This window comes from Peromyscus californicus, unplaced genomic scaffold, assembly GCF_007827085.1.
Source record: "Peromyscus californicus insignis strain IS unplaced genomic scaffold, ASM782708v3 Scaffold_24__1_contigs__length_46423439, whole genome shotgun sequence".
In the NCBI taxonomy this organism is placed as follows: Eukaryota; Metazoa; Chordata; class Mammalia; order Rodentia; family Cricetidae; genus Peromyscus; species Peromyscus californicus.
In genome coordinates this window covers 8491479-8505663 of record NW_026294535.1, presented here as the reverse complement: position 1 = coordinate 8505663, position 14185 = coordinate 8491479, and the positions used below count along the sequence as shown (strand labels likewise).

The 14185-nt window shown below is 43.2% G+C and overlaps 1 protein-coding gene across 14 annotated transcripts in view; it reads right to left on the bottom strand.

The window, feature by feature from the left end:
* Positions 1–12040, bottom strand: part of Anks1b (ankyrin repeat and sterile alpha motif domain containing 1B) — a 1024799-nt gene extending 1012759 nt beyond the window's left edge. For 3 of the 14 annotated variants that reach the window (XM_052753092.1, XM_052753094.1, XM_052753093.1), the window contains exon 1: positions 11188–12034. In XM_052753092.1, coding sequence (XP_052609052.1) covers positions 11188–11321 — 134 coding nt within the window. In that variant the 5' untranslated portion in view covers positions 11322–12034. Of the gene's footprint in view, positions 1–11187 lie in introns of all 14 variants that reach the window. The other 11 variants (XM_052753087.1, XM_052753091.1, XM_052753090.1 and 8 more) reach the window with 7 other exon arrangements.
* Positions 12041–14185: the final 2145 nt, after the last annotated feature.

The following is a 14185-nucleotide window of genomic DNA, read 5'->3' as shown; positions in this document are numbered from 1 at the left end:
TGTTTTAAGTTCTAAGCAAACAGTTTAACCATTATTTGTAAGTTTTCACATTTTCCTCTGACACTGTCCTCAGGATCTTCCAGTCTTCAGAACGACAGACCATTCCCAACAAGAAACGATGTAGTACTCCATGGCAGTTCACCGGAACAAAGACTATCCCTACATGATTCCCACTGATCCCCACAAACTGCTGCTCTTTACTCCCAGGCCTCCACACTGGCAGTAAAACATCCATATAAGACAGAGACACTTCTGTAAGTAAATAAAGCAGTTCAGTGTGTTTGAACACTAAGTAGTATATTTAACGTATCTATATAAGGCACAGATATTTCAACTGTAGATTATTCTGATTTGAATCTCAAACCACATTAGATATTAGAACCTTTACATGATTCTATTCCATAGTTTTTTCACCTGTAACTACATAACAAATGCACACATCTAGGGAATAACTTCTGGAAACAGGCAATAATATACTGATGCTTATATCTGAATATTGACTCCATTAAAAATTTTAGAGGTGCATGTAGCTCAGTGGTAACATGCATGTCCAGCACTCCCTGTGTTTAAGCCCCAGTGCCACATACACACACACACACACACACACACACACACACACACACACACACACACACACACGTTCTAGGGATTAACTAGGCAGTCCATTTTTTTAAGAGCCTTTTTGTCCCCAGCCATGTCTCCAATAAACCCCTTTCTTCTTCAGTCTTATAATGCAGAAGGATAATGGGTTCCCTTATAAACCCCCTCTATGAACCAAGCAAAGCCTCTTCCACGAGTCCCCCACAAAGCTACACACAGCCATCGCTCTGCTATTTTTGCCTAATGTTTTGTTGTCTCTTTCAGCGAAAATAATAGACGAGGCTTTTCTTCTTGAAAGCTTTCCCAATCCATCACACTTCGCTATCACTTAACTGTCAGCCCCCGGAAGCAGTTTGGGGTGAAGGTGAAGAGGAGAAAAGCACAGGGCACTGAGTCACAGGTTAAAGGGGACAACACCAAGACGGACAGGACAGTGAAGACGCCCAAAGCACACTCCAGACTCCTGACTTTAAGTCTCTCCTTTAAGGTCCCCTATCTGCTCTCAATCTGCTTCTCACAACACGGCCCAGGTTCTACGGCTCACAAGATCCGCTTCCCGTCTGTGTTTCTTTACCTCTCTGTTGCGACCACACACTGACCAGAAGCAACCGAGGAAAGAAATGGTTTACTCCAATTTAGTAGTTACAGTGTCTCACCAAGGGAAGCCGAGTCGAGAACTCGAGGCAGGAGCCCAAAACCCAAACTGTTGGAGGAACACAACTTACTGGCTTGTTCTCCCTGGCTTTGTTCAGCCTGCCTTCTTATGCAACCCAGGGTCACCTGCCCAAGGGTGGCACCGCCCATAGTGGGCTGGGCCCTCCCACAGCACCGCCCATAGTGGGCTGGGCCCTCCCACAGCACCGCCCATAGTGGGCTGGGCCCTCCCACACCAATCAGTACTCAAGAAAATGCCCCACAGGCGTGCTTACACGTGACACTAGTGTCTGTGAATTTGACAAAAAAACTAACCAGCAACTTCTGCCTCCCTTTAGGAAAGAGACAGTTGGAACAAAAACTATGGACAGGGTGAGTCTGCAATAATTAGAAAAGAGTTGAAGGCATTTCATTCTCTAGAAGAATGATATTTGAGTAAGGAAGCATGAGGAACAGAAATACCAAGAAGGCAGCAAGATCTGAGGCCGCGTGTTTAAGCCCAAAGCCATCAGCTGAGCCTTGATCCGCTTTGATCAACTAGTAACCAGTGTGAGCAGATTGTCTCTGTCACATAAGCGGAAGGAATTGCAGCACAACAGAATTCAAATGACTACAGCCCGGAGTGAACCAATGTTCCATTTTATAGCTAGATACACGAAGATATACCCCTTAATAAGAAAGCTCTCCTCATAAGAAACACATTCAGACACAGACAACACTCTTTGGACACTGTAAGTAGAGTAAACCAAAGCAAACAAAATTCATTCTTTAGCCATACTTTTTTTCCCCATTCTCCCTCAAAGAATCCGTTTCAGAGTTTCACTTAACTTTACAAAACTGTAAAATCCGCTTGTTAGCTGACTGATGTGAAAAAGGAAGAAAATTGAACTCTAGGGAAAGTCCCTAGAGGTGAATTACACAGGAGACTCATTAGGTCCTCGGTGGCATCGTGCCTCTGCCTGCCTATGAGACCTGCGTGACCTGGTCATCACGTGAACACACAAGGAAGAACAGAATGCAGATGTGTCTTCTGATCACACACCTGCTTTTACAAACATAAAATACTCTTTCATACCAACATATGAGTAATCAAAATATCGTATTTTAATTAACTAAAATAATCCTGCAATATGCTCAAACTGGAAACCAAAGACACTGAAATGTAATAAGCATTTTCCAGGTCTATAGATAGAAACTAAGTCTTTTCCACCCTTTCATTTACATTATGGTCGGCTTCAGTGCCCGGATTGTACTGTAATAGGCTCTTAGACTTTTTCCAAAGTTACCCCAAGTGCAAAATAAACTGTTTCAGTATACCACTGAACTAATCAAATTGTTTACTATCTCCTAAGAAGTCAGCCGAGACCCTGCTGAGCACTGTACAGCTCTCCTTGTACAGCTCAGTGCAGAGTTGCCCCCACACTCCCATGCTGGGCAGGAAACCACTGATGTGCACACACACACTAGGAACCATGCGCTGCAGAACTTGTCAGAGGCAGGGAGGATGGAGAAATGGCGGAACTCTTGCCCAGCATATAGGAGGCCCTGGTTTTAACCCCTGGCACCACAAGAAAACAGAACGGAAAGACAGGATAACCAGCAGTCACTAGGCTAAGCCATGCTAGTTACTGCCACGCATCATCCCTGTCATTTTAAAGAGGAAGCTAAAAACCCTGCTTCGTAGAGAAAGAGGTCAATAGCAAAATTCCCTCTCCTCTCTCCTTACACCCCATCATGCAGCTGGTGCTGTTCACTCTGGCAGACACTGCTCCCTGAACATAATGGTGCAATCACTGCCTCGAACATCATTACTATCTAAAATAGATAACCCACTCGCAACTTGACTATTTTGGTAGATATAACATTTTCTCGAGGTCTAACTGCTCTGTTTGTGATTTATCCCACTTAACAAATGCAGCATCTCTGAAAGCAAGTTTCTTATATCAGATTCTGAAAAACCTAACTGCCCAAATAGTTGTGAAAATTACAGGGTTTTTTTTTTTTTTTTAATCTCTAGTTGCCTCTTATCTCTTTGTGCCTATCACCAAAAGCTTCATGGGTTGAATTCCAAATTTGAGAAACTATAAAGTAACTGGTGGATATGTCCTTGGTGACCAGAAATTTGTTTCTTCCCACTTCTTACTGATTTACTTTTTCACATGGGGATCTTAAGAACTGGATCATTTATGTTCAACAATAATTTATAAAATGCACTACACCCAACACCCAACTCTTTGAAGAGTTAAAAAACAAAGGAAAGATATTTAGAGGATAGTTAAGAATTATGCTGGTTTAGTAAAGTGGTGATAGGAGGCTCTTATTCAAGATCCATGACTTCACTCACCCTGGGCTGTCGGCTAGCTTTCCAGTACCAGGCATGATTTCCTTCTTATTGAGTGGATCTTAAGTCGATCAGAGAGTTATTGGTTACTGCCGAGGTATGTGTGCCACTACCGCACTCTTGGGGTCAATGTGGTCATTCACAGGTGTCATAACTCTGTAGAACTGTTGGTTGCTTCCCTCCTTTAGAGGGTAGCATGGCACCTTCTGGTACCATGAAAGCAAGTCCTCAGGGAGGAAGCATTCTGGTCAGTTCCAGCTCAGGGGCCTCTAGACCCTTATATCTGACTGCATGGTATCTCCAGCAATAGGGACTTACCTTCCACCTCCGGGGGTGGGGGTGGGGGGCAACAAGGGCAATAGCAATAGCCTGTATGTTCTGGGGGTCTTTTGGATGATACTGACTAACAGCTCAAAAGATGACTTCTCATCCCTGGTGTTGGGGGTTTTGTAAGGTGGTCTCTACTCTTGGAGAGAGCATCGTCAGCCCAAATGAGGAAAATTTCATTTAAGCTATATATGTATATTTATATAGAGACTTGGGTGTATTACATAGTCTCACCAACGTGACTGCCCAAACGTGAGTTCAACAAGTAGGACAACAATAGGCATGTGAAAGTAGAAGGGAGAAGGCCTCAAACCTACACACAAAAACTACAGGCAACTAATGAATGCTAAAAGTGGGAGAAATGGTCCTCCCCAGGGAAGAGCATACCAATTGGTTTTCCAGTACTAAAAGGTCAGTCCTGAAAACATACATACAAGTAACACTGTATTGACTGAGCATGTTATATTTAAGAACGTGTATATGTGTATATGTATATATATATGCACATAACAACAATTAATGACCAAGGGGTGCTGAATGTGAACAGCAAGGAGAGCTCTGGGGGAGGAAATGAAAGGGAGAACTGACGTATTTAATTCTCAAAAAAAAGAAGGCCAAGTAAATCTAAGGTACTAGCAAACTCTTATTGCTATATTAAAATACAAGTAATTCTTAATGTCAGTGAAAAGTTAGCACATACATTACACATGAGAATTACTTTTGTTTGGAACATGAGGTTGTCTAAAAAAAGATATTTCAAAGGTTTTGTAGCTGTTTAATGATGCAGGTAAGTTTTAGAAAACAAACTTTTATGCATAAAAGCTGAAAAGAAAAGGGGGAGGGGGACCTAATTTGAGGAGTCTGGTGAACTCAGATTTCTCTAAGAATGAAAGGGGGTGTTGAGAAACACAATGCAATGAGACAGAGAATTGTTTACTTTTCCAGAGAAAAGGCTATTATCTCTTTCAGCTCAGTCTGAAGAACAGACTGTACGAGTTCATGAACGTAATCTTATGCTATCTCAGTATAAATCTGTAAATAGTTTTAGACCAGTGGTTCTCAACCTCTGGGTCATGCGGCAGATATCCTGCATATCAGATATTTATTTACATTACAGTTCATAGCAGTAGCAAAATTACAGTTATAAAGCAAGGAAATAATGTTATGGTTGGGGGGTCCCCATACCACGAGGAACTGTATTAAAGGGTCCCAGCGTTAGGAAGGTTGAGAGCCACTGTTTTAGACCGTAGTAGTTCTCTATGACATCCGACAATGGCAAGTATTTGATTCTTCCTAACTCCTGCTTTCTTCCGTCTTCCCTGTTGAGACTCCCTTTCAAGTTAGAGGAGATATACAAATAAAGAGACACATTAAAATTCCAGGGACATGCCAAGAAACATTAGGCTGCTTTGAAAAGGAGCAAGTGTGGACCACTTGATATGGTTAGGTGGGTAAAGGCACTGGCCACCAAGTCTCATGATCTGAGTCCAATCCCCTCCAACAGTGGTTCTCAACCCTCCTAATGCTGCAACCCTTTCAAACAGTTCCTCATGTTGTGGGGACCTCCAACCATAACGTTATTCTCATTGCTACTTCATAACTGTAATTTTGCTACTGGTCGTAATATAAGTATCTGATACGCAACCCCTGTGAAAGGGTTGTTGAACACCCCCCAGGGGGTCATGACCCACAGGTTGAGAATCACCACCACGTGGTAGAAGGAAAGAAGTAGCTCCCTCTGATCTCCACATGCAGACACCCATACACATATATGCACAATAAGTAAATAAATATAATTTAAACATTTAAAGAAAAACAAGTGAGCGTTAGATATCCAGACCCAGAAGATTTAGATTCAAGAAGGAATTTTCGTCAAATTAGGAATCACCAATGGCTCACTCCCAGAAACAAGCTACTATTAAGTGCTAATTTTGTTGGAATTTATAGTTGTACAACTAAAGGGATAGCTCAAAGGAATGCCATAAACAGACTAGTAACAAACTTAGACAGACAATAAATGAAATACTTCACAATATTCTTACTGGTATCACAGAGACACAACTGGCCTACTGAGTGACTCCAATGAAAGAATACCAAGCATAAAGACGCCCCCCCTTTCAACTGTAGAAGATGAAAAGAGGTTCTTTGGGACTATCTTACAGTGGGTTGGACTCCAGTTATAGAGTGTGTTTATCCACAGACAAAGCAGAATGGGAAGTTAATATGCTGATAAGCAGACTCAAGAGTCAAAAAGACCCACATAGGTTGCAAATACAGTGTACAACAAGATGAAATGCAGTAAGGATAACAGGTTTAACCAACACTTTCACAAATACCAGATGTGGGAATTATGGCTTCACAGGTTGTTAAAAAAAAAAAAACTTGGAAGTTTTCATTAATAATACGAGCCAACACCAATTTCATGGCTCAGAAAATCTTGACCTATAGCCAAGGTCTTAGAGCAATAATACAGAGGTAATAATTTCATTATATCATATTTTAATAGATGCCACCCATTTTTATTACATAATCCATGAAAGCACAGATGAAAAATAAAAATAACTCACTGTCCCATCACTCAAAAGTGAATACTAGCTCCATTTCTGTGTTCCATATCTAGACATATTAATGTACATTGTAAGTCTTTGCAGGTTTTTTTTATAAAAGTAGATTCAAGCTATGAATGCTCTTTCATAATCAGTCGGTTTTTAATGCACCAATATATCAGTCCCCACCCCACTCTACACTGAGTGACACCTGGTACATATTATTCAGTTCTTACCTAAGTCATATTTCAAAAGGTCATTTTGAAATTTGAGGATATTCAAAAGAAGAAAAAAAGGTGGTTAAAAAAAACTATGAAAATTTGCATTCTAACACCTCAGCTCTATCATCACATAACAGCTAAGGACAACAGTAGTTCTTCCACGGAAAAGAGCAAATTTACAAGAAAACAATACAGCAAAATGCATGTCCCTGCAGAACTGTCTTGGCAGATGAATTCAGCAACTTTTGTATTGACCCATACAGCCAGGCTAGTACCAGCTGCTAGGAGTTACAACAAAGTAGATTTCAGTTCAATAAAAAATAGAATTTTTTTATGATCACAGCTATCAAAAAGTGGAATCGAATAAACAGATGCCAGGTGCAGTGGAGCATGCCTGCAGTCTAAGCACAGGAGGCTGAGGCTGTAGGGTGCTGAGTTCAAGATCAGCCAGAGAAAGATAGCAAGATCTTGCCTCAAAAGCAAGGCAGGGGCTGGAGCTAGTTACCGGGAATGTTAATAATGCTTGAGAATACTAAGTGGAAAGGAATTTTGCAGAGGAAATTTCTACGCCATGTAAGAACTTGGATTAAAGTCCTTTTTGTATTTGAAGATTCTGGTCCCAGTGAAAATTTTACTATGGCAATTTACTCCCAGTCTAGTAAAAAAGGCCTTAAGAAATTAAATTTCTCATGTGCCTTAGAGCAATGTGAGGAATCCTAACACCAATGATGAACACCTATGTATTCAATGCTTTTCATTTATTACTTTCTACATCATTTCGTCCTTATCAAAACCCTAGGAATAGATGCTATTACTGTTTCCACCTCACAATATTTTGCAGTGAGTATGGCTTTTTTGTAGTAGTTTAAGGGTAGTCTTATGTCACTAAGAACTACAGTATCACTCAAGCACACCTCCTCATAACACAGCCATAGCTCATGTAGTAAATCATAAGCAAACAGAAGCATCTTCGGCAAACTTTTTATCTAATTAGGTCCCAAACGAGTAGTCAATGAATTTTTTTTCTTAGCAAAATAAATGCATTATTTCCAGCTAACGAACATTCAGACTGTCTTATCTAAATAGACCACACACCTTAAACTTTGAAAACAAAATAAACTCATGAATCTAACTGAAGACTTGGCAAAGCAAATTTGAGTTTCAAACCCTTGGTGTTACTAATGAAGTGACCTCGGATGAGTTATTAGTCTTCCTATGTCTCTTTAGTCTTTCTCCTGTGAAATGAGTATTGAACTCTGGATGAGACATGCAAGCATTTGCCCCAGAGTCTGACCTGACTGCTACACTACACAAGTAAAAAAAAAAACAACAGAAAGACTTTACACTACACAAGTACAAACACCAACAGAAAGACTTTACACTACACAAGTAATAAACCAACAGAAAGACTTTACACTACACAAGTACAAACACCAACGGAAAGACTTTACACTACACAAGTACAAACACCAACGGAAAGACTTTACACTACACAAGTAATAAACCAACAGAAAGACTTTACACTACACAAGTACAAACACCAACAGAAAGACTTTACACTACACAAGTAATAAACCAACAGAAAGACTTTACACTACACAAGTAATAAAGCAAGTAGAAAAGACTGATTAATCTATTCCACAATTCACTCCAAAATATTAAAATATCTCAACATGCCATTATGTTTGCTGGAGAAGAGCACACCTCCCATTACCCTATAACTTTCTGATTGGCAGTCATTAATAAAATAAAGTGATAACCACATAAAATGTGTCTTTGAAATTCCCTTTTATGCAAAAGAACACCTAAATACAATTCAACTCCCATTTTCTTTGTTTTCTTTTTGGTGGTGGTGGTGGTGGTGGTGGTGAGTTTTGGTTTTTGGGTTTTGGGGACAGTTTCTCTAACAGTCCTGGCTGTCCTGGAACTGAATTTGTAGCCCAGGCTGTCCTCGAACTCACAGAAATCCTCCTGCCTCTGCCTCCCCAGTGCTGGGATTAAAGTCGTGCACCACCACTCAGCTCCATTTTCTTAAAAGGCATGTTTTGGTTGCTAATTCGGTGTGAGATAAGTAAATGCAAGTCTGAAAGGTACTGCTTTTATTTGTGATTTTTATAACCTCATTTAAACTGCTCTCCTGAATATGCCTTGTTTTCCATGTGTGCTCCTGTAGAGCCACAGGGCCAACCAACAAAACCATTAATAAAGAAAACTCATTCCAGCCAAACACTGTGGATCATGCTTTCACTACTTAAGTGTTTACTAACATTAAATACTTGATGTTTTATCCCTAAAATGTGTCATCTATTTTTGTTTCAAAAATAACACAACTGAGGAGTGAGTGTTCAAAAAGCCATTTGTCTCAATTTGTGTCAACGAAATTAATTAAATTTCTTATTATTAATAAATTCTTGTTTTTCCAAAGATATTAACTTTTGAGGAACTTGTTTTAGCATACAACCAGAATATTTTTTATAATTGATGAACTGGTGCCTTTTGCAAATACACTTATTTCACTTATGACTTAAAACTCTAACTGAACTTCTTTTCGATAAACTATCTAGGGGTAAATATTAAAACTGTAGTCTAAAATATGTGTATTATCTACTTGTGTTTAAAAATGAAGGAGGGTACACAGACTAGTCATCTTTTCTAAGGCCCACTGGGAGGGAAAAAAATCTCCTATAAATAACAATGGTTCTGAAATGAAATATTCCAATAGTGCCACGGCCACCAAGTATATATAACAGTACATGGATCTTTAAAGCCCATTTTTCAATTACGTTCATTTCACTGTAATATAAACTTGTCCTTTTCCCAATAGCCAGTATTGTAATTAATTGAACTATCTGACCACAACTATGAAAGCCTACGTATATAACATTTTCATGCAAAAGTTTGTATCCAACACTTATCAAAATCAGCACAAGGGTTCAGAGCAGAATTTCTTAACACGTGAGTCGCAACCCCTTTGGGAGTCGAATGACCCTTTCACAGGGGTCGCCAAAGACCATCAGAAAACACAGATGTTTACATCATGGTTCACAACCCATAGCAAAATTACAGTTATGAAGTAGCAACAAAAATAACTTTATGGCCGGGGATCACCACCACCACACGAGGAGCTGCATTAATGGGTCGCAGCGTCAGGAAGGTTGAGAAGCACAGTTTCAGAGGGTAAAAGTACTTGCTCTCAAACCCGAGAGTGTGTGTACCAGTTCTTGAATCCACACGGTAGAGGGAGAGAACAGACTCTCACAAGTTGTGTCCTCTGATTTCTGCACAGGCTACATGACATGCACTGTGCACGCGCGCGCGCACACACACACACACACACACACCACAAATAAATGTCATTCTTTCATTATTTTTATGAAGAGTCGTACAAAATACCTTTAAGCAAGAAAATCACTTCAGCTTTTAAAAAAAATTTTATAAGTATCATTGAATTGCCTGAGAGATGTTTTAAGGTAAAGATATGAATGATGATAGATGCTTCCAAAAATATACAGGACAAAGTGAATAACCAGGACTTGAGAACTAAAGATCTTTCCTTGAATTTCATTTAGTGAGTGCTCTTCAGGCTTCCTTCCTCCTAAGTGATTTCATTTGTTCAATTCAACTTTTAATAGTTTCTCAAATATGCAAATGAAACCAGCTATGTCTAACTTACGTCTGCTGAATAAAGACCTCGACATTTTTTTTTTTTAATGTCACCTTAGAATGATTCTTTGAGCAATATTCGTCTTACCTGCACCATGTTCGTCTTAAAAGGCCTCGACTGTATTCCACACGCACTTTCCCAAGCCGGACTTGGCTTCCTGCATCCTGAGTTTCACTCAGATAAGTCAGGGTAACTGGAAGTACTGCTAAGGGCTGCCTAACCTGCCTCAAGATTTACACACTGCCCTGGGGACGGACACCTCAGAAGGTCCCCTGCCTTTGTTTTGTGGGATCACACCCCACCGCCAGTGCCTTCTGCACGAGCAGGCAGCAGCAATCCAAGAAGGCTGTGGCTTTGGCACGATAACTGCGTGCACCCACTAGCTTCTCACGTAAATAGTCGGGGTGGGCTCCACAGCTGCAGACACAAAACAGTAAGGGACGTGCCGGATTTTCTTCTAGCAACACCAGTACCTGTACAAGTTCTGCACCACCACGGCTCAGAGAAAAGTAGCTGACTGACGCCGCATTGATAGAAAGCTATTTTAAAATTACTCAAAGAGTCTAAAGCATCAGGCTAGCTGGGAGGCTCTTCCTCTCCACACACACACACACACACACACACACACACACACACACACACACACACACACACAGGGTCTTGTTTTCCTGCCTAATTTAAGAATGAATCGCTGACACCTCCAGGTGCAATACCCTGAGGAAAGAACGTACCCATCACAATGCTAACGAGGGTGCACACACACACACACACACACACACACACACACACACACACACACACACACACACACACACAGTGGGTGCCAGTTCTTACCTTAGCAGATTAGACAGGGGCAGAGGTCCGGATCCACCACCCAGGATCCCTCCTTTCCTGCCAGATAGGAGTTTCTCCACCAGAGCCACATTGCCAGTGCGAGCAGCTTCCAGCAGCTCCTGGTCCTTCCCCATAGTCTCTCACGAGTCCCCTACAGAGTCCTTTCCCTGCTCCGGTCCTCCTCCCGGTCCACTCTCCAAAAGCCAGGGCCCTCCCCGCCCCACCCTAAAAGGATGCCAGGGCTTCAGCTCGCTGAGATCCCCGCAGCCCCGCGCCGGGAGCAGCACGCCGTCCTCCTGTCACACGGTACAGCTTCTACAATGGGGAGCAGCCCGCGTTTGGGCAGAGGGGCTGGCCGAGCGGCGACGCGCCCCCACAGCCACTCCCCTGCATTCCCGAGGCCTCCTTCCCGCGGGTGGGGTGCGAGCGGGTGGGGACCGGGCCCGGGTGCCGCTGAGGAGCGGAAGGAGGACGCTGCTGAGCTCGGAGGAAGATGCCAAGCCAGCACTAGGGAGGATGCTCAGGGAAGAGGACGCTGAGCTCGGAGCAGGAGGCTCGGGCGCTGCGAGGAGGATGCCGAGCACCGGGGAGGATGCTCCGCACTGAGAACACGGAGCGTCTCGGAGGAGCGAGCCCAGCGCGTCCTCCCCGGAGCTGGAGCTGGAGCCGGAGCCGGAGCGTAGCGAGCGACAGCGGCGGCCCGTGCGCCCGCCCGAGTGCCCAGCCTGGACTGGCCTGGGTTCCGCGCCGGGCGGGCTCGGCGGTTCCGCGGCGGCGATGATGGTCGCGGAGGCTGGGGTGGCTGCGGCCCGCGCCGAGGCTGGGCTGTGCGGGCGAGCCGCAGCGGGTGCGTGCGGAGGGCGGCGGCGGCGGCGGCGGCGGCGGCTCGGAGGCTCGGCGCGCGGGGGGCGTGTGCGCGCGGCAGGTGCGGCCCGGGGCCCGCCGTGGGGCGGGGGCGGGGGCGGGAGGAGGCCAGCTCTGTGCCAGTGGGCGGGGCCGGCCCTCCCTGCTCCCTCCTCCGTGCTCCCGCCGCCCTCCTCCCTCCTGCCCAGCTCCCCGCTCCTTCTCCCTCCTCTCGCCTCCCCCCTCTCTCCTCTCCCCTCCCTCCCTTCTGCTCACTTCTCCCCGTCTCCTCCTCGGCAGAGGTTTAACTGTGTGAGTACTGGAGATCACCCTGCTGGCTGCTGAGGCGCCTTCTCCGCCTGGAGCTCAGACTCCGGAACCATCCTTGAGGAAAGTCTCCCACTAGGAGGTGATGGAGAACCTGATGCTCAAAGAGGCGCCTTTTCGGCTGCTTCTGTCCCAGTCCAGGATATTTCATCCTCTTGCTTTATCTCCCGGTGAGAGTGAGATACTCACCCTGGGAACAGATCGAAGAGGTTTGTTTTATCCTAATTTCTGAACCACTGAATGCCTTGCGACTTTTGCAGTTTTTTGGAGCGTCTTTAATCAGCCTGAATTTTAGTTGAGCTTTTGAGATTTGCTGACTTGTTGCAAACACCAGAAAACAGGTTCTTATTGAAAATCTCTCCACATCCACACTAGGAAAGATATAAATGGGCATGGATGACAGAGCTGCTTTGATCTGCATATGTCATCAGCAATTCATTGTGTATGGCTGACTTGATTTTTGTTGGATGTTTTCCTTGCTTGTGGTAGAGGACGCACACTTATTTTCTTTTGAAACTTCCTGTGACTGCTTGTGGTGAGATGGTGGGAAAGGATGTGATAGGTGCTTTGTTTACAACAGCCCAGTGAGCTGGGTACTATTAGTATATATTACCTTAGAGCTAAAGTACAGGTCTGGAAAAGGACATGGTGCCACACAGAGTCCTTGGCTGACAAACTGGACCCGGGAGTCAGTGACATGGCTCAGCACGGAGAAATAGCTTATGCCAAGCAAGGACCTGAGTTCAGTCTCAGGAATCCTCGTAGTGAAAGGAGAGAACTGGCTCCATCAAGTTGTTCTCTGGCCTCTACACACCATGGTACATGTTTACACACACACACACACACACACACACACACACACACACACACACACACACCCCTACACACAATTAGAAATAAATCTTGAAGCCAGGCATGGTGGCACACGCCTTTAGTCCCAACACTCAGGAGGCAGAGGCAGGTGGATCTCTGAATTCAAGGCCACCCTGGTCTACAGAGTGAGTTCTAAGATAGCCAGGGCTACAGAGAAACCCTTTTTCAAAAAGAAAGAAAGGAAGGAAGGAAGGGAGGGAGGGAGGGAGGAAGGAAGGAAGGAAGGAAGGAAGAAAGGAAGGAAGAAAAGAAAAGAAAAAGAAATAAATCTTTTAAAATAAATAAATAATAAATGCAAAAAAAAAACATTTTGTAGAACTGACTTAATCCAGATCCCAACTTCAGCCCTCTTTTGCACAGCAAATTACACAGATGATAGTTTTTACAAACATTTGATGAACAGTTACCACATGCCAGAAGCCGTATGTATTAAGTGCTCTCTATATTTTTATTTCAACACTCACGGGATTTCTGTAGAATATGAGACTATCATCTGTGCGTTTTGCTTTTCCATGGGGGCAGAGGTACCACTTTTACCCCTAATGTACATATCAGAAAAAAGGATGAGCTCAAAGTCATGCAGCTGGAAATTAAGGCAAGACAAATCCAGGACTGTCTGCTCTCTAGAGCAAGACTTTAAGTAACCAACAGGGAAACTCAAAAGACACTTGGAAATGAAAAACAAAAATAAAATGCTTTTGTGTAGCTCAGTATTCTAAGATTTCATTTCAGTGGCTCAAGGTATTAGGTAAATTTGTAGCTTCTCCTTGTAGGTTTCCCAAAGGGCATGGAGTTTGACAAGTGTGATGTTTTGTTTTTACTTTTCATTTTAAAACCTATTTTAATGAAAAGATGATATATGACCTCTGATATAATGGAACTAGCAGAACAGTTCATAAAACAAGAAATCAGTAGACACTAATTGGTTTTGAAAATAGCGTGGGATAATCCTGTT